At 58.0% G+C, this 26,905-nt stretch overlaps 1 protein-coding gene across 1 annotated transcript; it reads right to left on the bottom strand.

The window, feature by feature from the left end:
- Positions 1–1,978: 1,978 nt before the first annotated feature.
- Positions 1,979–25,643, bottom strand: Cep170b (centrosomal protein 170B). Its single transcript, XM_032908541.1, has 19 exons — positions 25,437–25,643; positions 23,218–23,349; positions 16,642–16,731; positions 15,859–15,937; positions 15,418–15,476; positions 14,214–14,352; positions 12,388–12,492; positions 11,830–12,303; positions 10,792–11,504; positions 10,125–10,298; positions 9,822–9,912; positions 7,977–9,647; positions 6,474–6,711; positions 4,468–4,627; positions 4,004–4,150; positions 3,775–3,863; positions 3,350–3,443; positions 3,035–3,086; positions 1,979–2,941 (listed from the first exon to the last, which is right to left on the bottom strand). The coding sequence occupies exons 2-19, from the start codon at positions 23,320–23,322 to the stop codon at positions 2,694–2,696; spliced, it is 4,728 nt and encodes a 1,575-aa protein (XP_032764432.1). The 5' UTR covers positions 23,323–23,349; positions 25,437–25,643; the 3' UTR covers positions 1,979–2,693.
- Between the last annotated feature and the right edge of the window lie 1,262 nt (positions 25,644–26,905).

Raw genomic sequence — 26,905 nt, 5'->3', positions numbered from 1 at the left:
ACAAGTGAAGGTCATGGCCAATCTGTGTAGCCCAGGCTTGTTCTCTCCCATGCTCTTCTGCCCTGCTGGGTTCTGCAAATCCTAGCTGCTTTGTCCTTCCTACATCTGCTCAGCAGTGCCCTGATGTCTGGGGCAAGAGCCCTCACATGCAGCAGAGGGCAGCTGTCAGCTCACGTGTCCTCTCAAGGGGATCACAGTCCTTCTTTGCTGTTGCCTCATATCCGAAAGCTGTTGTTTTGTGCATCTTCTCCCAGTTGAAGGTGAGAGCATGATTTATTTATCCTGCCCCACCCCCCAAGGCTCCTTGTTATGGCTCGGATCTGGAATGTTCCCTCCCAGGCTCAGCGTTTAGCTCCTGGGACCCCAGAAGGTAAGACTGGAAGCTCAGGAGGTGGGGCCTGGTAGCTGAAGGGGGACAGCAGGGGCCTTTGGAGGAGATAGCTTAGCCTGGCTTCTGGTCTGCCAGCTGCTTTCTGATCTGTAATGAAGTGAGGAGCTGGGGCAGGAGAGGCGGCTCAGTGGTTAGGAGCACTGGCTGCTCTTGCAGAGGACCAGATTTGGTCTGCAGAGCCTACGTGGCGGATAACAGACACCTGTAATTCCAGTTCCAGATGATCCAATGGCCTCTTCTACTCTCCACTGGCACCAGGGATGCACGGAGCGCATGCGACCACTGATACACATAACTGGAACAAAAGCAAACATCTGCTTCCTGCTTCCTTGCTTTGGGTGCCACCTGGTGGCGACATCTGAATTCACTTTTCTTAAAAAGACCATTATCATTATGCAGCCCTCAAACGCAGAGATCCCTTCCTCCCAGGTTCTTGGATCAAAGGCGTATGCCACCATACCTGCTGCCTTTAGTGTGAGCCCAGAGACCCCTTGTGTCAAGGAGACGTTCACCCAACACCATCCCCAGAGAAGAGGGCCAAGGCTGCAGACGCTGGTGTGCTGCCACGTGGAGGAATGATTTATTAGAACAAATCCCATGACAAATCATATAAAATAACCGTTTTCGGAAAGACATCCACAAGACCGCCTGAGAACAATGTACAGAGGCCTTCAGGAGCCAGGCAGGCACAGTACCAATGCCAGGGCGAAGGCTAAAGTGACAGAGGAACTAAGTGTGTAGAGGACACCATTTTGTGCATTAAAAAAAAAAAATTACACAGTGATGACCAGGGGTGGGAGGCATGGACTCTGCAGGACAGCCGTTTACTATGGAGAGCAGGCTGTGGGCGATGTGTGGGACATGCAGGGGGAGCAGCCAACGGGCTGGGCTGGCACCTCCTCCAGACAGATAGCAGGCTCTACACACACACACACACACACACACACACACACACACACACACACACACACACACACACGCACGTAAACATCAGGTGGGCTGGGCAGAGGCACACAGGACCCGTGCATGACTATCAGCTAAGTGTAAACAGGGAGACCCATGCTACCCCTGAGGGCTCTGGGTCCCCCGCCGCAGCTACCTCTCCCCAGCAGATAGGTCCTGTTCAGGAGCAACACCCACACAAACATCAGGCAGGTCACAGAGCACACCCATGCTAGCCTGAACAATAAGGGACTCTCCCCATCCCATTCCAGCCAACGGTCTCTTTGGCTTAGTGCCGCCAGAAACATCAGCAAGGGGCAGCGGCAGGGCAGCCGCTCTCTGCTCACCCGGCAGGCCCCAGCCGAACTAATCCTGAGAAAGCATAGCCAGTAGTGGGCCTGTCCCTGCCAGGCCTCCACGATGGAGCAGGCCATAGGAGCCTGCTGTAGTGACCACTTCCTGCCCACACCATCTGGGACAGCAGGGGCAGGTGCATGGTTTACATCACAAACCTTCCAAGTCTTTTCCTGCCTCTCTGGTAAAGCATTCACCATAACCAACGGGACTGCTGGTTCACCAGCTATACCCAGTCCCACCATAAGGAAGCCCAGGCTGCTGGTCCACCCAGCTACACCCAGTCCTGCTGTAAGGAAGCCCAGGATCCCTAGTTGGGATGAACCACTCAGGAGAGCTTGCTGGGACGGCACCCAAACTCCGTGGGTTTGGCAGTTGTGTTGGCACCAAGGGCGTAGAGCTGTGGGGTTCCTCCCCCAAATATCTCCGTGAAACACTCATCTGCCCAGGTTGATGGACTCTGCAGCAGCTCCGGCCGTGGACTCAGTAGGAGCCACAAAGCAAGTGGCCTCCTTCCTGGACAGTTTGGGGACATGCCAAACTCATCCAGCTTCTGTGTTTGGCACTGATGGGTCCCAGGGTCCAGCTCCTTTCTCTGTCTGGCCTCAGCCAGCACACAGGGATGAGACAGGGCCTCCCAGCTGGAGCTGCACCTCAGCTGGGCCTAGGAGTTCCTGCAGGGGAGCAGATTACTCTTTCCTTTAAAGCTACTGACAAAAACAACGGTGAGTGACAGGAGGTGAATATGGGACCTCGCAGGCTGGCCCTCGGCAGTGGACACCCCAGGGGCTGGGCTAGGAGGTCTGTGGAGATGGGGTAGCCATGAGCTGGATGAAGTGGTTCGGGTGCTGGCTGAGGAGGGGCCTGGGAATGGGAGGCACCCGTCCATGGGTTATGGCACATGTGGGGTTTTCACAGAACTGCCTGAGCCAGGCAGGTGGGCCATGGGATGGGTGATGCACAGGACACACGCGCACAAGAAGGCTGGCCTTGCCCGCCTCACAGCTTAGATCAGAAACCTCTCAGCATCAGGAAGGAAAGCAGGCTCCGGGAGGCCGGGGGGCCCGCAGTTTGCCCGTTGTGGGAAGCTCCTGAGAGGCATGGCTGGCAGCAAGGTGTCCACCGAGGCAGGAGAAGCTGAGCTCTGAGCTGCTGGCCGGGCTTTCCCAAGTCCTGGCTGAACGGACCCTGAAGGAGCCCTGTTTCCCATCAGTAGGTCGAGGTTCATGCTGGGGTCCACAATAGCATTGATGACTGGAGGAAGAGGCCAAGGAGGCAGACCACTGAGAATCTGGCTATAAGCCCTTGAGGCTGCCCCTGCCTGCCCTAGGTCTGGGCCACACCTACCTTCTAACTGCTTCTGTACACGTCGAAGTTCTTTTAGGATGGAGCTGATCTCCTGGGAAGGAGGAGGAGGAGGAGGAAGGCTAGAGTAGGAACATGCAGGGGCCCCAGGTCCTCCTGGTGGACTTGGATTGGAGTTGTGCCTCAGACCAGCTCAGTAAAACCCACTGCCTGGGAGCCAGGCCTGAGGATGGGGCCAGGCCTGAGAATGGGGTTGGGGGTGGGGGGCAGGCCTGAGGTCGGGGGCAGGCCTGAGGATGAAGGGCCAGGCCTGAGGATGGGGGTCCAGGCCTGAGGACGGGGGTCTCTGTCTCTCACCTTGTTGGATGTCTTCAGGATGGGTACTTCATTCTCAGCGTTGATTCTGGCCTCTAAGTCCTCCCATGCCCGGCCTGTATTCTGGAAGAGGATCCTGGGAGAGGAGCAGGGACAAGGGCAGTGACAGAGAACACAGAACAGCTGCTTCCCCCATATTTCTCTCACCACAGTAAAGCTGACGCCATCTCTTGCTAAAGTCAGGAGAGAAACTGAAGCCCAGAGCAGGAACATGACTAGCTACCTGACGCTCAGGTGGGAACAGCCCAGCTAGGGGAGGAGGGATGGAGAGGAGGGCTAGAGAGAGGAAGAAAGGGGTCCCAGCCCCAGGGAGCAGTGTGGGCATGTGGCTACCTACTCGTGACCCATCAGGCTGCGATCCTGGATGCTACTGCTAGACACAGCACACGTGACCTGTCGGCACTTACTTCATCTTCTCGGCGAGATGCTCTGTGTTCTCACGGATGGCGTGTGACAGTTGGGACACCGGGTTTAGCATCAGATTATCAAAGATCACCTGGAAGGACCTGGGCATTAGTATAGCAGGGGCCGTCCCCTCCCCTCCCCACCCCGCTAGCTGGCTTCCATCTCACATTCCAGACACTGTCTAACACATGCCCCAACCCGCAGCTACGTAATGCTGGTGGGGCACCGTGCCTCCTCGCGGTTCCGAGGCCTTGTCTTGTTGGCCAGGGCATCCTCACGGCTGTCATTCATGTTCTGGTCCAAGTTGTTGTGGGAGTTCATGGAGCCAGGTGGCACTTTTTGGAAGTTGAGGCTGGCCTCTGGAATGCGCTGTACCAGCTGCAGGGAACAGAGACAGATTCATTGCCTCCTCTGATGCATTGGAGTCACTAGGGGGTGGAGTGAGCCCCTCCACTGCTCAACAGACACAGACAAGTGATAAAACAGGATAAAACAGGCCTGGGCCCATCTGCTCAAGATCCCTCCCAACGCCCACTCCCTCGGAAGGAATTAGCAGAGCTTGAGGACGAGTTTCCACAGCACAAGTTCTCATGGACTCTGTGAGGATTCTCATTACAGCCCTCAAACCAAGAAGCACAAGGTGGGACCGCAACCCTGGCAGATGAGCGTGTGCACCTGAGAGGCCTGGAACTCACCTCTTCCCGGGCTGAGATGGTTGAGGCAGGGGTGTTGGGCACATTCCCGAGAGATAGGCTGCGAGTGGGTCCTGGGGAGCCCAGCGAGTCCCCATCTCCAGCCACATCATGGATCTCCCTGGCCAGGATGGCCACATCCTTCACTAGTGTCTGGCTTAGCCTGCAGCCAACCGGAAAAAACAAGTTCTTCAAGAGGTCCTCTTGGGAGAGCCCCAGCACACGAGTGGGTGGTGAGGACCCACAAGCATCCTGTGCACATGGACACAGAGCAGTTAGGTCCAACTCCACTGCCTGAGGCCGTGCTGGGGAAGGCCTGGTCCTGAGGTACATTGTCTGCCAGAGCGGGGCCTGAGGTGTATGGGGAAGGGTCTGACAGAGAGTAGAACCCCCAGACTTTCTCCACTTCCTGCACAGCAGAGCTAGACACTGGCCACCAGGTCCTGACAGAATGGATTTAACTCAGCCACAGAATGCACAGGTCCCACCTTGGTGAGCAGGGGAACAGAAGTGGGGGAGGAGTGAATGAGACTCATAACTAGCATGGGGGACTCCTAACTCCAAAGGTCAGAGTTAGGTAGAGGGACCTTGCGGCTCCTCCAATATGGCTGAGTTCTGATCACACCATAGGGGAACACCTATCTGACAAGGGTTTTGGGCTTGTCCCAGTGAGGTACCTGATCAGCTAGGAGACAAGAGGAGAAAGGAGGCAGCAGCAATTCCCTGAGCTTGCTGCTTTGAGGGCCCCAGTTTAACTAGGCTCCTGGGCACATGGCCAGCCCCCTCTTTGGGGAGGTCCTGAAGGGCTAACATCCTATCTCCCGCCTTAATGGTTCTTCATCACCACTGTGGTCCACACACTTGAACCCTCAGCTGCAGACTTGGGGTACCCTATGACCTAGACCTGCACCCTGGGCTATTGCCAGACTTGCTCCTCTCTAAAAGCTTCCTCATGGTTCTCCACCTGGGCTACCCAGGCCGCTCACCCATTGGTCTCGTGGTTCTGACATCAAGAGAGCAGAGAAGCAGGTTCCCCAGACTCTAGGTGACACCAAACCTCCAACCGTTCCCACTTCCACCTACGCTGCCTCCCTGGGCCCAGGCAGGCCCATCAGAGCTTGAGAAACCCACATGGCCATGCCTTTTCTTAATCCTTCTTAAACCAAGCTGAGACCTGGGGAGCCCTTATCCTTTTGGGTCTCACCCGAGGGCCGTACATCCTCCTGCATCCCACACCTGCCTCTTAGAAGGCCCCTTTTTTCAACCCATCTCTCTTACCCTGTCCCCTACATGGCCACAATTTCTGCCTGTGAGATTACAGTAACTCTACCCTCATCCCCACATGGGTCACTCTCTTGAGGGCCATCTGTCTCTGGTCACCTTCTCAGTGTCTCAAGAGCTCTCAAGATCAACATCCTCAACATAGTTCCTAGGGGGTCCTCTACAAGCCTTTCGGTGCCTGGCCCCCAGGGCACTGGCCATAGCTCAGTGAGATTCATCTCCACACACCCTCTCCCAGAACATATCCCAGAGACTGGCCCTGTGACAAAGTTTATTTAGAATAAACTGTGGTCACGCTAGCTCCTTGAACCCAAAGTTCCCCGCCCTTCTAGACAGACATCCACCCATCCATCAAATATCTACTTATCAACCGAGCCACCTAGTGACTAATCCCTCCATCCACACCCACTGAGTCATTCATGCACCTTCTTCGTTGTTGCTGCTGTTGATTTTGAGACAGGGCTTCTCTATGTAGCCCTGGCTGTCCTAGAACTCACTCTGCAGACCTGGCTGCCCTGAAACTCAGAGATCTGCCTGCCTCTCCCTCCCAAGTACAGGGATTAAAGGCATGCCATGCCTGGCCTCATCCACCCACCCACTCACGTAACCACCACCCAGCAAACAATCTCTAAATCTACTCAGGGTCAGGAGCCCGGCCCAGCCCCTGCCCTTAGGCCACTCTCAGCCAAGGGGAGGGGCCTCTGGCCTGGCCGTGACTGGTCACTCACCTAGCAATTTCCGCGATCTCTGCTGTCTGCACGATGAAGCCGTAGGGGTCAGGCTCTTCCTCATCATCGTCTGTGTCTCGGGGGCCCTGGGAGCGAGCCCGGACAGAGCTGCTGCCCCTTGGGGTCTGTGTGGCTGTTGAGGCATGGGAGCGTGTGTGTTTAGGGGAGCTGTGGTGGGACCCATACTCCTCCTCGGAGGTGGACGTGTAATCCGAACCCTGCTGCCGCCGCCGAGTGCCTTGAGTGAGTGGTTTGGATTCAGAAGCGAGAACAGAACAGAGAACACTCAGTGCCTAGGTAGCCTCGGGGTCCCTCAGGACGAGGGCCCCATGCTGCAGGACAGGTGCGTCACAGCTGTCCCCAGAGGACCCTAGCAGAAGCACCCCAGCCCAAGGGACATGCAGGGCCAGGGACTGGGCACTCTTGGGGTCAGCACAGCATCCAGGGGGCAGAGTGGGATCAGAGTGACAACCGGTTGTGCCCGATGAGATGGGAGCATTTCCCTGGGCACCAGGAAAGGAGGCCGGGCAGATAATGAGGTAAGCCATTCACAGGGACCAGCTATGGTGCCACAAAGCTGGCTCACACAGGTGAGTGGGGTCAGGCTTCTGCCAGCCCAAGCCAGACTCCCACAGCCTTCATCAGACCTACATCCTCAGGTGTGGCTGCCTGGGTAGGATCTCAGATTCCTAGGCTCAGAGCTGTCTTGAGCCCTACCCAGCACTGATCGCAAACACACTATGGATGAGGGCTGGATGGGGCCTCCATGCTAAGCAGTGCTGGCAGGTTAGGGACAAGCAGTTTCTGACAAGCAGCCATCCCCACCCAGTGGTTCCAGCAGGCAGGAGGTCTATGTGAAGATGCTGGGAGATCAAGGGGGGAAGTGGGATCAGCCGGGGACAGCAACGCCAAGGGGTGGGGCTGCGGCTGCGGCACCTTGGCTCAAACCAATCCACTCAATCCTCGGGCACATCTCAGCCCCCTTGACGGGGTGGGACGGGAGCTAAATGGACAGGTCACCGGCCACTCCAGAAACGGGGCCAGCTCTGACAGCTGAAATAGTATGCCCCTTCTTACTGTACACACGTGACTCAGGGGGTGGGGCAGAGGTCACTGTTCATGTGGACACAGCCCTCTCAGGTCAGGGGTTCTGTGGCCATTCAAGGGTGTCAAGACAGGCTCTCATTAGATAGACACCCTTCACTGGGGCTTCAGCACAGGGGACAGGGGCTAGAGAGAACTCTGGGAGAGCCCTCCTCAGCTGGGCAGCTTGGGCCCTACAGAGCCATCAGAGGTTCTAGCCTGTGGACACCAAGAATGACAGAGCCAACCTTAAGGCCCACGCACTGAGGCCCCTGGGGTGACAGGAGGCACCCTGGAGGGTCTTTTGCCACATAGGTGCTATGGGCACCCCTGGCCAGCGTGGGTCTACAACACTTCTACCCAGGGGCTCAGCTGCTGTTAGCCACCCTGCCTGCCCACCAGCCCACTCCCCACACTCACTGGAAGAGTATCTGGCACTGCCCGGGCGAGCCCGGCTGAAGGGCTGGCGGGGGCCTGGGTTGGCAGCAGTAGCAGCAGCTTTCTTGGCAGCAGCGCGGGCCTCAGCTATCGTGGGCTTACGGCTGGTGCTGTAGAGCTCAGCACTGCGACCAGAGAAGCCAGTACGGGCAGGGGTGGTCTCAGAATCACTGGGCCCTGTGAAGGAGCCCGCCCGCTTCCGGGGCATGGCCAGGATGTCCAAGCGTGTCAGTTTCTTGGCCTGCTCAGGGGCGGCACGATTTGCTGGTTCAGGGTTGGCCGTGGTCCCTCGTTCACCATCCACGGCCTCAGTGTCTGAGGCATCCCCCAGACGGGCCCGCCTGAGTCGGGAGGCCCTGGTGGGCCTTGGGGTGGACAGGCTGTTGGAGCGGGTCAGTACCTGCTGCACCTTCTGAGCCGTGGTGGAACTGCGGCTTTGCTCCTCCCGGGCAGCTGGGGACGGTGGGGGAGCCACCGGCTTCCGGCGAGGCCCTTGGCGACCTGACACGGTAGCCTCGGGGGTCTCATGGTTAGAATTGGGCAGGTGGGCAAGGCCAGAGCCTCGCTCTTCTTCTGGCCAGTCCAGGGACCCTCGAGACCCATGGCCTCGCCGCATAGCCAGGCGCCTTGATGGGTCTCCATGGCCCAAGTCTGCAGGTGGTGGGCGATGCTGTCGCTCAGACAGTCGCTCTCGGGCGCTGCCCGGGGTCGTAACCCCCGGGTCTGGTACTGCTGGAGGAGACAGCAGGCTCTCCTTCTGTGGCCCTGGAGTCTGGGGGGTTGTTGGGCTGGGTCCATTTTTGCCACTGAGCAAGCTAATAGTGCTAGCTGTGTCCACATCCGAATCCCCAGACAGGGAGTCCTCTGGGGGCCTAGGGGTGCTGCCCCCCTCACACTCATCTGCAGACTTGGAGCGGAGTCGGGCCTCCAGGGCTGCCAGGGCTGTCTCGGTCTCCTTCAAGATCAGGTGGGTGTCCTGAGTGTGGAAGTCCATGCGTGAGGCGCGGGCTGCAGCCAAGTCTTGTAGGAGCGGGTGGCTAGAAATGTGGGGGAGCTTGCCAGGGGCTGGGGGACCGCTGGTCGGCTCCTTAGTGAAACTCTCTTGCCGGGCAAAGGTCAGAGTCTCCTTGGGTGGGGCCGGGTCAGGCTCTGGGGACCGACCACTGCGCAACTGGATCACCATTCTCCCGTTGGAACTGACGTAAAGGCTGTCCCTTGCTGAAGGGCTGGTCTGGACAACCCGTCCCGGGCCATCCGCTTCCCCAGGAGCCACAAATGATTTTTTGGGGAAGGTGGCCTCCCCATTCTGATCACCAATGAAGAAAGAGGTGGGGGCTAGCTCCCCCGGGGCCCTTGGTGAGCGCCGACCCCTGACCCATGCTAGATCCTCCTGCCGCTCTGTGCCTGGTTCCGGGCCTCGGCCACCATCTGACCCGCTGGCATCACTGAGACTATCGGGGTCCAGGTCTTCCTGGCCTATAAGGCAGTTTGCTGGATCACCACTCAGCTCTGGTGGCCCTGGGCCATTCCGCCTGGCAGCTTCAAGGCCTGCAGGGCTGTCAGCCCTATCACTGGGCAACTGAGGGAGCAGACGCCGGGTTCGCACAGGCAGGGGCCCCTCAGGCTCTCCAGTTCTGCGGCCAGGACCGTCCTCTGCAAATCATAAGCCCAAGGCAGTTAGAATGGCTACAGACCTGCAGGCCCTACATGCACACAGAGCCCTAACCCTCTCCCAGGTCCAGGCTGAGACAAACTATATCTATGGTGAGGACCTGGGGCCACCTTGGCATGGCCCCCAACCCTTACAGCGACTCTGGGTTTCCATACCTGCCAAGCCAGCATCAGTGTAGCTGTCAGCCAGGCTAGCCCAACGCGAAACCCACTTCTGACCCCCAGGGGAACCTGGGACCAGGAGGCTCTGCAGAGAAGGGAAGCACACGCTCAGAACAGAAGCTAGAAGAGACTCGTTCATGCCAAAGCTGTCCTAGACACCCTCTGCAGAAGCAGTCAGGAGGGCCCTGTGGCCTGCCCTAGGCCCCAGTGTCACCAGCTGGTCAGCTTCACCAGCACATCAGGACTCAGGCCCTTTTCTTCCCTGACTCTTCCTGGGGCGGCTGACCAGTCCCGTACCTGCTGCTCCATCTGTGGAGCCATGCCTGGGGTGCGGGAAGCAAACTCTTGCAGCAAAGCCATCCGCTGGGCCATGCCGCCATCACTGGATTCATCTTTGTCACCTTTGATGACAGGGCGGAAGGTAGCTGAGGACACCCTGGAGACTTCAGGGGATTCGAACACCCCAAAGACCTGCCAAAAGGAGTGCCAAGGGTCAGAGGTGCCCGGGTCTCCACCCTCACACAGATGTGAGCCCAATTACTCTGCTGGGTATGGTGCATGGGCAACAGGTTCCAACCCATCATGGTAAGAGGCGGAGCCCGGGGCGCTCCCTTCTCCGAGTCCTTTTGTCCAGCTGGACCAGACACATGACCTGACAGCAACAGGCCAACATCTGGTTTCCCCAACATGACCCTTCCTGCCACACAGCCCACTGAGGGTACCATCTAACCATGTATCATACCACATCTGGTTTCCCCAGCATGACCCTTCCTGCCGCACGGCCCACTGAGGGTACCGTCTAACCATGTATCATACCACATCTGGTTTCCCCAGCATGACCCTTCCTGCCGCACGGCCCACTGAGGGTACCGTCTAACCATGTATCATACCACATCTGGTTTCCCCAGCATGACCCTTCCTGCCGCACGGCCCACTGAGGGTACCGTCTAACCATGTATCATACCTGGTCGATCATCTTCCGAGCCTCCTCCACTTCTTGGTCTTGAGCCTCTGTCTCGATGGTGTAGGTGCCCGCGTCACTAAGACTGTCATCCTCCTCCTGTCTACGTGCCTTGGTCAGCTGGGGGTCAGTGGGAGGCGGCGGGGTGCTTGAGGGGGTCACAGGGCTGGCCCCTCGGGGTGTCAAAGGGGCGGGCAGCACCGGAGGCGTCTTCTCAGGGCCAGGCCTGGTGGCTGGGGAACTGTCCCGCATACACTGGGCCATGAAGTCCTGGGCCAGGCGGGAGCGGCGCCCCACACTGCCAAAGGGGCGGGTGGAGGCACGGGGGACGGGAGAGGTGTTGCCCAGTCGCTCCTCAGTCTTCTCTCGCTTGAGCGAGCTGGCCCTCTGTGGTCCTGAGCTGCTGCCTGTGGTGCGCACCGTGACACCAGGACGCTCTCTGTCCGCAGCCCCCGTGCCCCGGCGCTTGTCAGCCTTGGGGTCTGCAGGTGGGGTATGTGTAAAGGACTGTGAGCGTTTCTTGCGGGGTGTGTCCTCATCGAAGAACTCAATGACGAAGGCTTGCTGGTTGTGCAGAAGCTCCTGAGGGTCCCTCCTGATCTGCCTCTGCAGCCGCACCTGCTCCCCACTGGCCTCTGTCGGGGCTCCAGACACCGAAGCAGTCTTGGCCAAGGGGTCCTCCGAGTCGCTCTGTGTGCCATCCTCATGCTTGTGGCCTGAGAGAACCCTTATTGGTCAGCATACAGTGATCAGTCTTGGGGAGCCTCGCTACCCCGTGCCCACTGGGAATGAATCCAAACTGACACCCATATGGAAGGGAGTCCTGTAGCAAGCACTGGGAGCCTAGTGACTAGGTGACAAGTGGCTCAGTGACTAGAAGACACCTGACGCTGTCCCCATCCTGCTCCCCCGACCCAGACCAGGCAGGTGATCTTGGCCAACTCACTGGAAAGTGAAAATCAGCTGAACCACCCAGGCCCTCCGACATGGGGAGTGTGAGCGGCAGGCAGACCACCTGCCCCGGTGCCAGTCAACACCTACCCTTCAGAGTTCGAGTGTGGACAGGAAGGTCGCTTTTGGTGCTGTGGCGGTCATCCCCTGAGCCATCCCGGCGCAGCAGGCTTGGGTCATTCTGCACCAGCCAGTCAGCCACCTTGGTTTCGGCCGAGACCATCTCCACGGGTGTGGTCTCCTTGCTGGGGGGTCGCCGCTGACGCAGGGAGAACTTGGTGATGTGGTCTTTGATCTTCACCTTGCCTGGGCTGCAGTCGTCAAACTCAATGGTGAAGGAGGCATGGCTCTGCACCACTGGGGCCGTCCCACCAGTGCAGGCCTCCTGGTCTTTTGTGGGCATTTCCTGGGTTGGCACTTCAGGGAGCCGTGGAGGCTGTGGGGCTTCCTTTGTGGGGATCTCGAAGTAGCTGGGCTCACGTCTGAACGAGTAGTCTGGTGGTTCGGCAGGAGCACGGCAGCTGTCTAGCTCACTGTCTTGCTGTGTCAGGTCCTTGGGACGCTCTGTGGGGAGGGGTCCTCAGGCCAAGCCTTTTAGAAGCCACCCTGCTACCCTCACCCAGTGCTAGCTGGAGCACTGAGACTCACCTGGGTAGGGCTCCTGCTGGTGCCGGTCTTCAGATGGTGCTCCACTGTCATCCTCACCCCACCAGGAGGGTTGCCCATACAGGGGTGTGCGGTAAGCTACCGCCTCTGTAGGGGAGTTCAGAACTTAGGTTCCATGGCCTCCAAAGTGAAGATCTGGAACAGGGCCAGTCTGAGGACTAAGCCCTGGTCTTGCCTGCCAGCTGGGACCTGCAGCTATTCAAGTGTCTGGCCAGTTGTTGAACACTCTGGGCCTGTTTCCACATCTGTGGGTGAAGATGACCACTATCCCTGCCTAGGCCTGTCACTGGTGACGTAGGAAGGCTCATTCCAGGGGACACAGTCCTAGGACAGCATTCCCTGCCTTACAGTATACAAGGCAACAAGAACCCACAAACAAGGTTTAGAAACTCTTCTAAGATTCTATAAATGGCTATGCCACAGTGGGTGGCTCTGGGATGAGGCCACCACAGTCTGAGTGGCCAATGTGACAGTTAGGTGCATTTGTTTTAATGTTAGGATCTATGTCTAGAAGTTGATATTCTATCTCCCATGAATCTAGGTTTTTCAGCCCTGACTTGGGCAGGAGCAGAGTCCAGGGCCCCAGGGCAGGGTGTCAGCAATGAGGTACACATAGCCCTGTCCCCCGAGTGCCCCTGTAGAATGGAGGCTCTCCCTTGTTGTCTTGCGTGTGTCTCCTTGTCCCTCAGGGGCTCTATTCTTTACAGAATTGCTATATGTTCTGTGTACAAATTACGGGTTTCATTTCCCTGAGGTTTACCATATGTACTAATCTCATTCCACCATCCACACCCTTCTCCTCTTGGCCCCCTGACCCCATTCTTTTTTTTTTTTTTTTAGCCATCTCTCCAGCCTCCCCCCTCCCCCATCTCATTCTTTACCCAGTGTTGTACACTGCAGTCCTTGAAGCAGCATGTGTCTGCCACTAGGCAGTGCTGCCCAAGCCTCTCTGGGCTCCTCCAGTGTGCTGTGCCTGCTCTGTAGGACTGAGAAACGTACTTGCCCAACTGGCTGCACCTGCTATAACCTCCGGGGCAGCTCCAGGCTGCTGTCACCAGCTGTGTGTACTCACAGCCTGGACACTGACAGGTGTGCAGAACAGGTCAGGTGACTCTGGAAACCTGCCCGGGCCCCAGCGTCTTCACAAAGCAAGCATGCGTCACTGTTCAGGGGATACCTGCATCTCAGCCACTAGCCAAGGCTGGGGCAGCAAGGTGACCTTCCACATGTAGGAAGAACATCAATCTTGGTTTCCTGGAAACACCTTCTTCCACCTCGAGCTTGCCCAGGCAACCACTGAATACCCAGGCAGGACTTACACTGCCTGTCACCATGCTATGCTATCCCCATGCCCACCTACACCCAGATACCACTGCCCACCTCTACAGCAGCCCCTAATGTACAAGTCAGGCCTTACCTTGCGCTCGCCTACCCACCCCAGCCCGAGGGACCGTATGATCTGCAGGATCAGGCACAGACACCCAACTTCAGGCAAGGGAGACCTGCCTCCCTCTCATCTGCTGCAGACCACAAGGTCTGGCACCTAATGACCGTCAACTGTTGGCGGCCCTGGGGTCCAAGAAAAGTGGGCAGGCCTGGGGAGGTATGTGCGGATACACAAGACGAGCCCAGGTTAAGCAGGCCTGCGCCCTGACTACCGTGCTGTGCTGTGAACCGTGAGTGCAAGCTGGGACGAGAGGTCCCATGGGGTACAGTAAGGGAAGATGGTAGACAGGGGTGGGGACAGAAAGGCCTTGAGTGGCTCTGCCCTTCCCCCACCCATCCTGGTCCCCACACCCACGGCCTACCTGCTCCATGTCTGCGGTCCCCTTTCTCCGGCCTGGGCTGTGAGGACTCGCAGTAGGGTGTGTGGTCTGGCAGCGTGTCACCCCTTTTGGGTGCAGAGACCTTGACGCTCACCTGCAGCTGGCTGGTGTACTTCTCGTGCTGCGGGCAAGCAAGCAAGCAAGCAAGGTAAGGGGTGCTGTGCCAGCCTCGAAAAACCTTCCAGGCAGCCCTGCCTCTCCTCCACAAACAAATCTGAGACCAGTCCGTCGGGTGAGCAATCGAGGGTCTAGGTCCCCGTGGAGGACGATCTAGTTCACATTGCTAGGCGGAATGGAATTTGCTTCTTTGGAGGGGAGGAAGAAGGCAAGGATCACAAGAACAGAGCCTGGAGACCATCACCCTCCAGGCCCCACCTGAAACGGACCCTAGGGAGGGTAAGCCACTCAGGGTCCTAGCTGATGACCTCTTACGTTACAAATTCACTTGGAAAACTGGGTAAGGACAGACCACTCACATGGTTCACATGAGAGCTCAAAGCTCCATGACCCATACAAGTAGGGGAAGGAAAACTCTGGCCTGCTGGAAGATCCTAAGTTCCTAGATGAGGCTCCGACCAACCGGGAGCCTCAAAGACACCAACCCCGAGGACACAGTGGCGGTCTCCATTTGCTCTCTACTTCCTGCCCCGCCCTTAGTGGTCTAACTAAATCCGTCCTTGTATCCTCCCCTGGGTGGCTCAGGGCCCAAAAGTGTGGGCTGACTTCCCACCCTGCCTGGCCCACTGAAGAACTGTACTCCAGGGGCTCCCGGCCTCCCGTTGGCTCACCCGGATCCTCTGCTTCCCAGCTTTTGGGTTATCTTCTGAGCCACAGACTCTGACTTGAAAGGTCCAAGGCTACATAGTTGTAGGACTCAAGAGCTCCAATAGTTCCAGGAGGGCCAACCACTCAGTCCTCGCCTCCCCAGCTGTCCCCACCATCTGTCACTGTATAAACCTAAGGGTAATGACTACTTCTCGCCTGCTGGACTGGGCCATCCGGCAGGACAGGCCAAACAGCCCTGATTCATGGTACCCGCAGCCAGCAAAGGGTGGCTCAGGAGCCTGGGGGTTGTCTGGAGGTAAACCAAAGCAGAGGCAGAGAATGGCAGGCTCTCGGGCTCAGCCCTCACAGCCAGGGTGCCAAAGTGAGGCTCTCTTAGCCCCTGGGCCTCCTTGGCACTGACCTTGAGCGCCTCCTCAGGAACACGGTGCTGCACACGCTCTAGCACGTACATATTGGAATGTGGCTACGAGTTAAGGAGAGCACGGAACAGGAGGAGCAGGAGGGACCTGTGGCTGCAGCACTGGGTAGGCTCAAAGGCTCCTGAGTAGGAGGACCTTCTCAGGGAGGACCAAACGTACCCCAACGCACTCAAGGTCAAGCCAGGACTCCGAGTCCCAAGTTCCCCAGTTCCTCTGTGACCTCAGGCTGAGCATACAGCTAGGAAGGCTGAGGCTACGGGCAGATATGCCCCTCTATCAGAGGGAGCCCAACCTCAGGTAACCTCTAAGCCTAAGGGCCTCCGCTGTGATTTAGAAATCCCCTAATCCTCTTTAAGACGGCAGAACAGCCATGGCCTTGGTCCTGATGGGGCAAAGTAGGGGAGTCCCTCAGAGAAGGATATCATAGCCAAAGCGGATGACATCGTTGAGCTTCAGTGTGATGTACTTCTGGTCTGGGATGCGCACGTCATTCACAAATGTCTGAGGAAGAAAGGGAGGAGGAGGAGGCCTTAAGCAGGGCCCTCACCTTCCTGTGCTCCTGACCCACTGTCCCAGGAGCAGACCTCTCAGGTAGCAGACCCTGCAGGGCCCAGGTGGGCAAACCTGACTGGGACTGGGGTCAGATGTCCCCGCGGTCTTCCACAGTCCAGTGGGCGGCAAGGGAAAAGCCTACTTGTCACAAAGCCCCTGCAGGAAGGGCTGCATTATATGAAGGGTGGATCGGGGGGTGGAGGGTGACGCCAAGTCTTGGTCCCTAGCTCACACTATGTAGGCAAGACGCACTAGGGTAGCTGTGGGACACCTTCTCAGGGCTGCACGGGCAGCAACAGGCCAGAGTCTGTTTTCTTATTGAAACAGGGTCCTGGGATGGACCGCGTCTGACAAACGTAGAATGAAACATGTCTAGGTAGGACAGATGCACGAAGCCACAGAGCCTATCCATCCGTCCTCCTATCCTCACTCCTACAGCCAAGGCCTCCCACTTCCCCAGTCCCAAAGAACCAAAGACAAGGACACACACTCCCTTTCCAGGTGGGGGCAGGTGGCTCATCTAGCATTGTGCCTCCCCAGCCCAGCAGAGATCTGGCTGAAGAGGGCCTCATCTTCGGCCAGTGGGGGCTCTGGACAGGTCCCTGGAGGCATCGTGGCTGGGGTGGTTCCAAGCAAGAGCCCAGTACACTCACCCCATTGAGACTGCCCAGGTCCTTCACCCAGTGTTCATCACGGTCCTGGTCGTAGTTGATGACAGCATGCTGTTTGTCCACACTACGGGACTGGAGGAAACAGACGGTGGCCCTCAGGTGCCCAACCTCAGGCTGGAGTCCCCCACGCTCCCAATGCCTACCATAATACCAACCCTTGGGACTCAAAGCTCCTGAGGCCCCTGTCCTATGACAGTGCAGTCAGAGTCACCCACTCAGCTGTTACAGCAAGCCACAGGGCTGTGCAAGGCACCAGGGCCACTCCATCCTATGTTGCCACCTTGACCCCTCTTCCACAAGCACCCTCCCCAGCATCATTTCCAGGGCAGGCGCTGGCTCCTGGGTCAGTGTGGGACGGCATGGGAACCCTCTAGTTATCTGAGATAGGCCGTCCCTGTCCACTTGAGCCAGAGGAAAGGCTACACCCTGGCCCAGCCCACAGGAGCACATAAACCTGCATGGCGGCCACATGTAGCCGACAGTAAGTAAGTACTTATCGCTAGGTTCCCCACCCCGCTCCCACTGCCCTACTCCGGCAGTTGGCATGCGCCTGCTCACGCTTGAGCACCAGCTCTCATTTCAACAAGCATGTGCCACTCCACTCCAAGTTGTTCTCACCTTGCCTGGCTACCAACCCGCACAGGACCCCTCCCAAGGATAGTCACCAAGCCCTTCACACAGCTGAGCCCCCAGAGTCTACGCCCAGGACATGGGCAGGAACAGGGTCGGGCTACTTGCTAGGCACTGTCAGTGTGGGTCCATGCCATCCGGTCGGCAAGGCCACGTCAGCACCGGCACCACTGTCTACTGCCCCATCTCCTTCCCCATAGCACACACGACCAGCACTGCAGGGAGCAGTGGTGTCTGCCTGGCCCCTCTCCCTGCTCAGCCTAAGAGAGGACAATAGCACAGACCAACTCAGGGAAACCACTGAGCTCACATGGAGCACATGAGCCAGGCAGTGCCTTCTAAACAACGGGGTTCACCTCGGAAGCACACTGCTGACAGCCTTTGGGGCAAGACCTGCAGCTGCTCCCTAAGGGACTCGGGGGCCTCAAGCGGCCACCACTACAGCCCGGGCCCTCTTCCTTCCAGGTACCATATTCCCAGCAACAACTGACCCATATTGGGGGGCACCCCTCCAGGACCAGGCACATAGGAGAAACGGGGAAGAGGGTGACCATGAGCTCTGGCCCAGCCCACCTCTACTGCTAGCCCTCCAGCCTGGCAGAGGAGACTCTACTTGTCTAGAGGAGGTATTAGGGAAGATCCTGGAGACAGGACTGCAGCAGGGTGGGTTCCAGGTGGGCCTTGGCTCAGCCTCTATGTCCCACAGCCACTGCCACCAGGGGAATAAGCACCCAACAGCCCCAAGGTGGCTGACTTGTCCATGTCGGTAGGCCGTAGTGACAGTAGGTTCTGGTGGGGGTGAGAGGGGTCACACCTCATCCTGTCAGGACCCCTCAGTTCTTTCTGGAAGTGAGTGGGATACAAGGGTTATATAATGGGGAGAGCAGTTTCCGGGGGTTGGGGGGTGGGCACCCTTCAGCTGCCTCCTCCAGTGTAGCCCACATTTCTGCTAGGGACAAACACGTTAAGATCCAGCCTGCTCGATGTCTCCCTGGGATTTCCCCAGGCCTTCTCCTGGTCTAGTTTACCTGTTCCCAAAGCCACAGGTCTCTGACAGAGTGGGTCTTTGACGTTGAAAGGCCTAGCCCCATCCTCAGGGCCCATCTTGTCCAAATTTCTTCCCTACAGCTCTACCTGCAGTTAACTCTGGCCTCAGGAAGCTCAGACTCAGGGCCAGGGGCCAGAAGGGGCAGGATAGCCCTGGGCTCTGCTAGCCCGAGGTGGATGCATCTTGAATTGACCCCTGAAGCACTTCAGGCCGACCCTTCCAGGCAGGAGGGCTTCTTGCCTGAAGCTTTCCACGCCCTGCACCTGATGGCCACCTCAGGCACTTTAGCCATTCCTACCCTCCAGGACCTTTCCAGGAATGCCCACCCAGCATGTCCCCAACCATTCCTAGGGGTATATGCTGCTAGCCTCTGTATTCAGCAGGCCTACATCTAAAACATTCTCTCCCCACCCCACTGGCACTCTTGCTACCATCACCACTTTGCCCAGTCCTGAGTAACTTCCTGAGACCCCTAGGCTTGCATACCCAGAGCCCTAAGGCCCTGGCGTCCTCTCCACACCTCCTTCTCTCAGGCAGGCCAGATAGGCTTTATTCATACCACACCCTCACCTAGCCTGGGTTCCAGCCCTCATGATGCTGTCCACCCAGTACCGTCCTCTCCCTGAACCCACCCTTCCTCTTCCCACAGTATTACTCCTACCCTGACCTATTTCCAATACCTCTGACTCGACCCAAGGCTCCCATGAATACCCCTGACTCATGGTGGGTTTGTAAGCCACCCATTCCTCAGACTGTCCCCTGACAAGTCCCTCTCAAACTACAGGAGAGGAAGGAATCAAGCTGCCTCCTTGCCATCCCCAGCCAGAAATCTCCGGTCAGCAACACCTAAAGGCCAGCAGTAAAGTTTACCCAGCCACACCCACATGCTCAGGAGGCAGAAGCCAGCCCAGTCAGAAGACGGAGTTCTGGGCCCGTACCCAGTGCTAGACTCCTCCGGGGACTGGAAAGGAACACCGTGAGGCAGAGGGGACGAACACAGTCATGTGAGGTAGCCAGAAGAGCACCAGACACACACTGAAGGAGACGTTAACAACCGGTGCTTACTTACAATGTTAAAACGACAGGCATCTAAAATTCACGCCTGGCACCCTGTCCTGGCTGCACTGACCCCAGCCATGACCACACCCAGAGCTCCGTACATGCCTTGCCCCACCAGCTCACCGCCCACATAACCATAGCAGAGATACGGGCACGCACGGCAGCTAGCTGAACTTGCTGTGCGAACAGGGCCTCTCTGAGGCTCTGGGATGTGCTTTCTGGGTTAGGGTGTCACACGCAGCCAAAGAACAGACTAGGGTAGAGGCGAGAGCCCGCTTTCCTTAAGCTAACAGCACATGCATACACATACAACATATATATTGATACCTCACAGATGCACATGTGTGTATGCATGTGCTCATATTTACATGATACATGATGTCACTCATGGGTGCTGGCTCTGGGCCAGGTCTGCTCTGGGAATACAGAACAGACACTGCAGTCCCTCCACCACACAGCCCACTGGTGATGGCATGTGGCTACTGGTGGTGGCTGTGCCCCAGAACACAAACAAAATGTCTCTGGCCCTCTGTCTGACTTGATTCAAGCACAGCCTCTCTGGAACACCGCTGAGGCTCCCCGGTCTGGCAGTCGCCCCTCTGTCCTCCTGCAGCCAATCCTCTTTACATGGAGTCTCCAACTCCTTAAACAGAGGGTCCACAGCCCTCTTGGTACCTCACCTCCTCGCCACCCTTCATTGATGTGCCTGGTCAGTCCCAGGCCCTGCAATCCCACCCACAGTGAAATCTCTTCCCATTTCTCCTCACATAGGGAATGGAGCAAGATGTATTACTGAGGCTGGCCAAGGACGCATGCCTCCACCGAGAAAGAGCTGGGAGCCGAGGTGAACGGGAGCTGGCCGGGGGTGGCGACGGCCGTGACAAGGAGATAGAAATCAATCAGGGATGGTGTAGGGTGGGGTTGGGGAACTGGAGGGTCCCGATGCAGGGAAGGGAACCAGTGTAACGCTGGCTCCTGGTATTAATGTAGACAGAGGGGACAGACGATGGTGACATGCCTAGGCTACTTTGGAAGGTCCCAGGGCAGCAATGGAACAGCCAGATGCTGAGGTCAGAGCAGGTACAAATGATATGTAAATCCTCTGGCCACAAGCAGCCAAGAGGCCAGAGAGACTAGAGAGGTACCAGGAACAGAGCCTTGGGGCTTCTCACAGAGGAGGAAGAGGGGAAGCTGCACAGAGAGAGAAGCAGAAAGATGGCAGACACCAAGAGGGTGAGAGGAAGGGGTGGCCAGAACAGTGCCAGCTGGGCGGGGCGGGCGGGGCAGGGCAGGGCGGGCGGGGGGCAGGGCGGGGCCTACTGCAAGGGGGGGACGGAAGGGGCCCAGCTCTGCACTCCTTCTATGCTTGCATGACCTCCCAAGCCTCAGTTAAGATAGTGTGTAAAAGAGAGACATCCCTCGGGCACGCAGACCAGGGGCTACCCAGCATGGAAAACTGCTGCAGTTCCACCACTAGCAAGCCCAGAAACCAGGAGCCTGACCCCAAATCTGCTCTAGGTACTAAGACCCCTGAGTAGGAGACCTAGAGCTGCGAGGCCAGGTCCAGGTAGGGGGGAGAAGCTGCTCTGGGTCCCCAGCTCTGGGTCCAGGCTCACTCCAACTCCTCCCAAAGTGCTGTCTGTCCCTTGGTGTCCCATAGAGCCAAGCTGGTGACCCTGGGGAAGATAGCAAAGCCATGGCCAAGGCCTGTATGAGGACCACACCATGAGGGAACGACCCCATGGGCTACAGGCTCAGAACACAGCCCAGAACTCCCACCTGTTCCGTAGACTCTATGCTTTCTTTCTTTTTTTTTAAGGATTTATTTTATTTATTATATATAAGTGCACTGTTGCTGTCTTCAGACACACCAGAAGAGGGCATCAGATCTCATTACAGATGGTTGTGAGCCACCATGTGGTTGCTGGGATTTGAACTCAGGACCTCTGGAAGAGCAAGCAGAGCTCTTAACCACTGAGCCATCTCTCCAGCCCGACTCTACACTTTCAAATTAACTCTGAAGCACCCGACGCTAGTGCGTGCCTCATAAAACCAATGCCCACGAGTATGTAAACTTCCTGTGTGTTCTTCCACAGTCACTGCACTCCCTCAGACTTAAGCAAGCAAGGCCACGTCACACGGCTGAAACTGCATGACCCTCACAGCCCTTTACAGGACAGATTTGACTTGGCTCCCCCTGCAGAGTCATGAAGGGACAGAGGGGCTGTGCAGGGAACCTAGGATCTCCCAGCAGGAGCAGCTGCTGGTTTTTTGTTTAGGTGAAGCTCTCCAGACATCAAATGGAGAAAAGCCAGAAAAACCCAGACTCAGTCTAACTTGTGCTATGACAAAATGCCTTAGCCGTGGGATTTATAAATGACAGAAACTTACTGTCTGTGGTGCTAAGGGATGGGTACCAATGATTAAGGTGCCAAAGACAGGCAATTTTAAAGGCAGAGCCTTCCAGCTGGGTGCCCGCTCGGCATAAGGAGCGGGCAAGTTGCCTCAGACATCTTTTATAAAGACCCTGTGCTAGTGAGTTTCTGCTAACTTGACGCAAGCTAGAGTCATACAGTAAGAGGGGTCTCAACTGAGAAAATGAACCCATCGGATTCCCTGCATACGAGCCTGGGACATTTTCTTTATTGCTAACTGACAGGGGATGACCCAGACCACTGTGGGTAATCCCACCCTGGAACAGGTGGTCCTGGGTGGAGAAGAAAGCGGGCAGAGCAAGCCATGAAGAGCAAGCCAGCAAGCAGCGGACCTCTACGGCCTCTACTTCAGTCAGCTCCTGCTTCCAATTGGTTTCTTCCTCTCATAACGATTAAGTGACAGATTAGTAAGGCAACAAAACCCCTGTCCTCCCCTTCAGTCATGGCTTTTATCACAACAATAGACACATAAGACACCCTTTAATTCCCCACACAAGGACCTTCGAGTCCCCACCTCTTAACACCATCCCACAAGGGACCAGGTCCAGCTTGCAACCTCTGAGGGCCATGAGCTCTCAGAAAGCGGCACAAGCGCTGGATGGTACTAGCCCTGAACGCGTCCGTCCGTCAAGGCTTGCTGTCCAGCTGTCTGTGCTCAGCCACTCCCAGGAACCTCACACAGCCTGGGAGTGTGCACGCTGTGCATGGGAGATTAAATAATTACAAAAAGACCCATGTGGGGGCACACGCCTGCTGCTCTGTGCCTGATCAGACCCCTTAGGTGGACCCCATGAGGACACTCATGTCCTTCTCAGAGTCCCATGACGGGAGCTGAGCCTGGAGGCTTGAGGCTAGGATTCTATGCTCTACGCTGAGGTGGGAGCAGTTCAGGACTGCAGGGAGCCCAACTCCTTTGTACCCCCAAGGCCAGGATATACCATGTAGGTCAGCACCAAAACCCCGTTCTTTATTTCCGAGCCCCAAGAAACCCAACTCAGGCTCCGAAACCCAGGTGGCCCAGCCATATCACCCTTTCTAGCCCAGGAAGGGGACCCATCCTGTCGGGCCACATGAAAAAGCCAGCAGCACTATCTACCATCTGGACACACTTGGGAGCAAGACCTCCAGGACAGCCCTCCCTCAGGCAAACCCTAGGGCAAACCAATAAGAACACAAACGAACCACCTTTCAGTGCCAGCCAAGATGTCCCTCAGCCCACACCTTCCCACCCTTCCTGGAACCCCGGCACTTTCTTGTCAGAAACAGGTCTGACGTGAAGGAGCAAGAGCCCAGGCCCATGAGTACCCTACTCCTGCCCACCTGTGGGCATGGGGCCCAGGGAAAGAGGGATCTCTACTTGCCCAAAAGTGAGGAGCCCCCACTCACCTGCAACATGAGCTCACAATCATCACGCCCCACGAAGATGAGCTCACGCGGGAGCCGGTGGCGGGTGCCACTGCTGCTCACCAGGAACCAAGATGTGACGCTCATCTTGGCACCGAGGAGGCCTGCCTGGCCCTGTGGGGAGAGGGTCAACACTGGAGCTCTCCAGCCTGGACTCTGGTCCCCTGGTGCAGACCCACATGTCCATGTGAACCATGAGAAACAGTTCCCAGGTGGTACCCAGCATGGCCCATGGGGAGCTGCTGGACATCCACCCTCACCAGAGGGTCTGCTTCCCGCAGCAGGCCACTCTGCAAATCCCCAAGCACAGGTCTGGCCATCCCTATAGAGCCCAGTACAACATGAAAATCCAAGCCTTGTTCAAACACAGACGTTAGCTTCAAGAACAGAGTGTGAACCCAAGTCTGGGCCTGGGCAGTGGCTCTGTGCGGGCAAACTGTCCAAGAGGGCACTCTAGAGCTCCTAAGTCCTAGTGATCCGTGATCTAGTTATACTGTGAGGAACCCGAGTGCCCGAGGTGTGGCACTTGCTAGGCGGATGCCTCCTAGATTTGAACCCTCGTACTTTAAAACCACACACACACACACACACACACACACACACACACACACACACACACACACTCACTCACAAGAAAGTGAAAGTCAGGGGGCAGCAATAGAAGGAATAACTAAGAGTTAGTGGAAGGCTCTCACAGGTAAGAAAGGCAGCAGTGTGGAGCAGAGTGGGTAGAGGGGAAGGCAGGGCCACAGCATGCAGGAACTGGAAGTTGGATGAGAGGCAGAGGAATACAGAAAGACTCTGGGTCCCCACAGGGCTGGTCAGGAGCGGTCACACAAGTCACCTCTCTGGACACACACAGTACACACAGCAGAGAGGTCACACTGGTGATCTTAGCGCCCCAAACCCTATCCTGCAATGCCCAGGGGCCATGTCTTAGAGACTTCAACACTGGGCTGCTCACCCAGGCCCTTTGGGGTAAGCAGCAGGCAGGAACACAGGGTTTTGCCCATCTATGAAGGCCCATAGCATTCCATCAGGAAGCAGGAGGAAGATGGAGAAACCTGCCTCATTACAAAACAGTTCCAGGTGGTCAGGAGCATACCCCTACCCCTCTGTGGGGTCCTCTCTCCTTATGGCCCAGCTTGAAGGCAGCAACTAAAGGGGCAAGACTTCAATGCCCTTGGAGCCTCCAGGACACAGACCCCGTTGGGTATCCATAGCCCCAGTTCCCAGAAAGATCCAATCCTACTGGCCAAGGTTGTCAGAGCCGTGGAGGGAGCTCCCAGACCCCAGACCCCAGACCCGGGGCGTCACTGAGCCTTCAAGCCCCACCCAGCCTGGATGTCTCCCACTCTGACATCACCTGCCGTCATCTCACTGTGGACAGCAGGCTCGGGGACACTCTCAGAAGAGGGAGGCCAAACCCCAGAGCCTGGTCATGGGGTGACCACTGCCACCGCCGGCCCAACTGGGAAAGGCTTCGGAGCCAGGGCTTCCTGGAGGAGGTTTGGGGCTGGGCTAGCCCGGCCATCGTTGCTAGGAGGGAAAATAATAAACACCCCAAACTTGTCCCCCTCAGCCGTGCCAGGCAGAGGAGCCACCACCCGAAGGTGAAGGAGGAGGTGGTGATGCGGATGCTGAGAGGCAGCAGGGAGCAGCCCAGTGGCTGAAAGGAGCAGAAAGAACGAGGTCCCCTCCCGGCCGCGGACAAGCCCAAAGGAGGCAGAGAAAGCAGGGAGACGGTAGTGGTTAAAGGGAAAGGAGAGAAGAGAAGGAAGACGGAAGGAGGGACCGCAGAAGGAGGGGGGACCCGGCAACCGGGAGGAGGCCCGGAGGTGGGCAGGCGCGCCAGGCCCGGAGGGGGAGGGAGCGGCGTTGTCTCCTGAATCAGCGCTGGCCCTGCCCGGGCGGGGACCCGGCGCCCAGGTCTACCAGCTCGGCAGGCCGCGTAGACATGCGCGGAGCCAGGCCTTGTCGCTAGTGCCAGGCGGCCCCTCCCGGGCGCGCGCAGACATGGGCAGCATCGCGGGCACTGGCCGGACCAGGTGTGCCGGGCGCCCTCGCCCACCGCCCTCCTTGCTGCCGCCTTTGTCCAGGCCCGGCCGCTCCGGTTCGGCCCCGAAGCACGCAGGCAGGTATCCTGCTGGAGGCCCTGCTGCGGTGTGCGCAGGGCTGGCTCGGCCCCTCCTGCGTCCTACCTGTGCTCCCGCCAGGCCCGCGGCTCGCCCGCCAGGACGCTGCCCGGCCCAGCCCGGCCCTCCGCCCGCCCGGCCGAGCGCTGGGCGGGGCCGCCGCCCAGGACATGCCCGGCGCGGCCGCACGCTGGCGGCAGCCCCGGCCGAGCCCACGGGCAGAGCGCCGGACCGCGGCCTCGCGCGGCGGGTCCCCTGACGTCTGCGGCGGCACGCTCCGCCCCGACGCGCCCCTGCCCCCGTGTCGCCCCGCCCGTCTCGCCCCGCCCCCGGAAACCAGGTTAGGGCGGGCCAGCCGCAGCAGGTGAGCTAGACTCCGCAGCGCCGCCCCAGAGGTTGCGAGCAGCCCCTCCCGTTCGGTCCACCGGACCTGGCGCGCCCGATCGGGCAACCAGGAACCGGAGATCACCTTTGTCCTCGGCCCGGCCTGGGGCCGCGCGTCTCCCCACCCCGTGCACCCAGACCACCTTCTCTCTGGCTCCCGCTATCCCAGGGTTGCGAGACAGGGCGTACCACTGCCCAGCGTCCAGTCCCAGAGCTGAATAGTTAACACTTAACCACATTCCAGAAGCCAGGGCTCTAGCCGCTCTCCCAGCCCAACCTTTGGCCTTTCAGCTCAGTGGAGGGGTGCAGGGCGAAGGAAGTAGGATGGATCCCAGAGGCCTGTGCGTCCAGCTGGCTCTCTTCCTCCGGCGCCCCCAACGGTGCAGGACAGGCCACGGACTGGGAACAGGATGGTGGGCAAAGACTCCAACCTACCTGGAAGTCACAGTGGGCTGGACGGGGAGGGGCGGGGAACTCCGAAGGCGCTCCCAGTTCCTGAGGTACGTTCTCACCGGCCGCTAGCTGGTGCCAGGTGCCACAATGGAGGTATCAGGTGTCCCTCTAGAGCCAAGAGGGAAAGGATTAGCGTGGGGCGGGGCGGCTTTGGAGAAGTGGTGGAGGGACCGTTCCGAAGAGTGCATTCCTGTATTCCTGTTGAAGGGTAATAGTGAGGGCCCTGGCGGAAGTGGGAAGCCGAGGAGGACTCCAGGCCTAGGAATGTGCGCTTTATCCTGCTGGTATAGTGGAGCTGTGTGAACCCAATCCACCCCTCCCAGGCTCCAAAGCCTGCGGCCACAGTTGTCCAACTCTGCCCTACAGAAGGAGGTGGAAGGGGTTCTACACAACCCGAGAGAAGAGGCAGCCCGCCAAGAAGAGGCAGATAGGAGAAGCTTCGTGAGAATGTGCTAGGCTGTTGGGCCCTGTGAGCTAACAGTACAGGCCCGAATGGGGGAGCCTGGATTGCGGTATGGGCAGAGAAGGGACCTGTAACCTCGTGATCAATCTTGGATGCCATCCCAAGGACAGTGGGGCACAGAGGTTTGTGCCAGCTGAGACCTTTTGAGATAAAGACCTTGGAGAGAGTTCTAGATGCCCACGTGGGCAAAAGGGAGTACTTTGAGGGGGAGGCTAGGACTCCAGGGAAAGGCCAG

Source organism: Rattus rattus, chromosome 7 (genome assembly GCF_011064425.1).
Source record: "Rattus rattus isolate New Zealand chromosome 7, Rrattus_CSIRO_v1, whole genome shotgun sequence".
In the NCBI taxonomy this organism is placed as follows: Eukaryota; Metazoa; Chordata; class Mammalia; order Rodentia; family Muridae; genus Rattus; species Rattus rattus.
The sequence above is the reverse complement of the archived record's forward strand: the minus strand, read 5'-3'. Positions and strand labels throughout refer to the sequence as shown.

What these genes read in the sequence shown, in the direction of transcription:
- Cep170b (XM_032908541.1), bottom strand. Translation starts at nt 23,322, where the DNA reads ATGAGCGTCACATCTTGGTTCCTGGTGAGCAGCAGTGGCACCCGCCAC. An exon ending in TGTCATCCGCTTTGGCTATG is followed by an intron (nt 15,477 to 15,858) that starts ATATCCTTCTCT and finishes ACTCGTAGCCAC; the next exon opens with ATTCCAATATGTACGTGCTA. An exon ending in CCACACTCGAACTCTGAAGG is followed by an intron (nt 11,505 to 11,829) that starts GTAGGTGTTGAC and finishes GGGTTCTCTCAG; the next exon opens with GCCACAAGCATGAGGATGGC.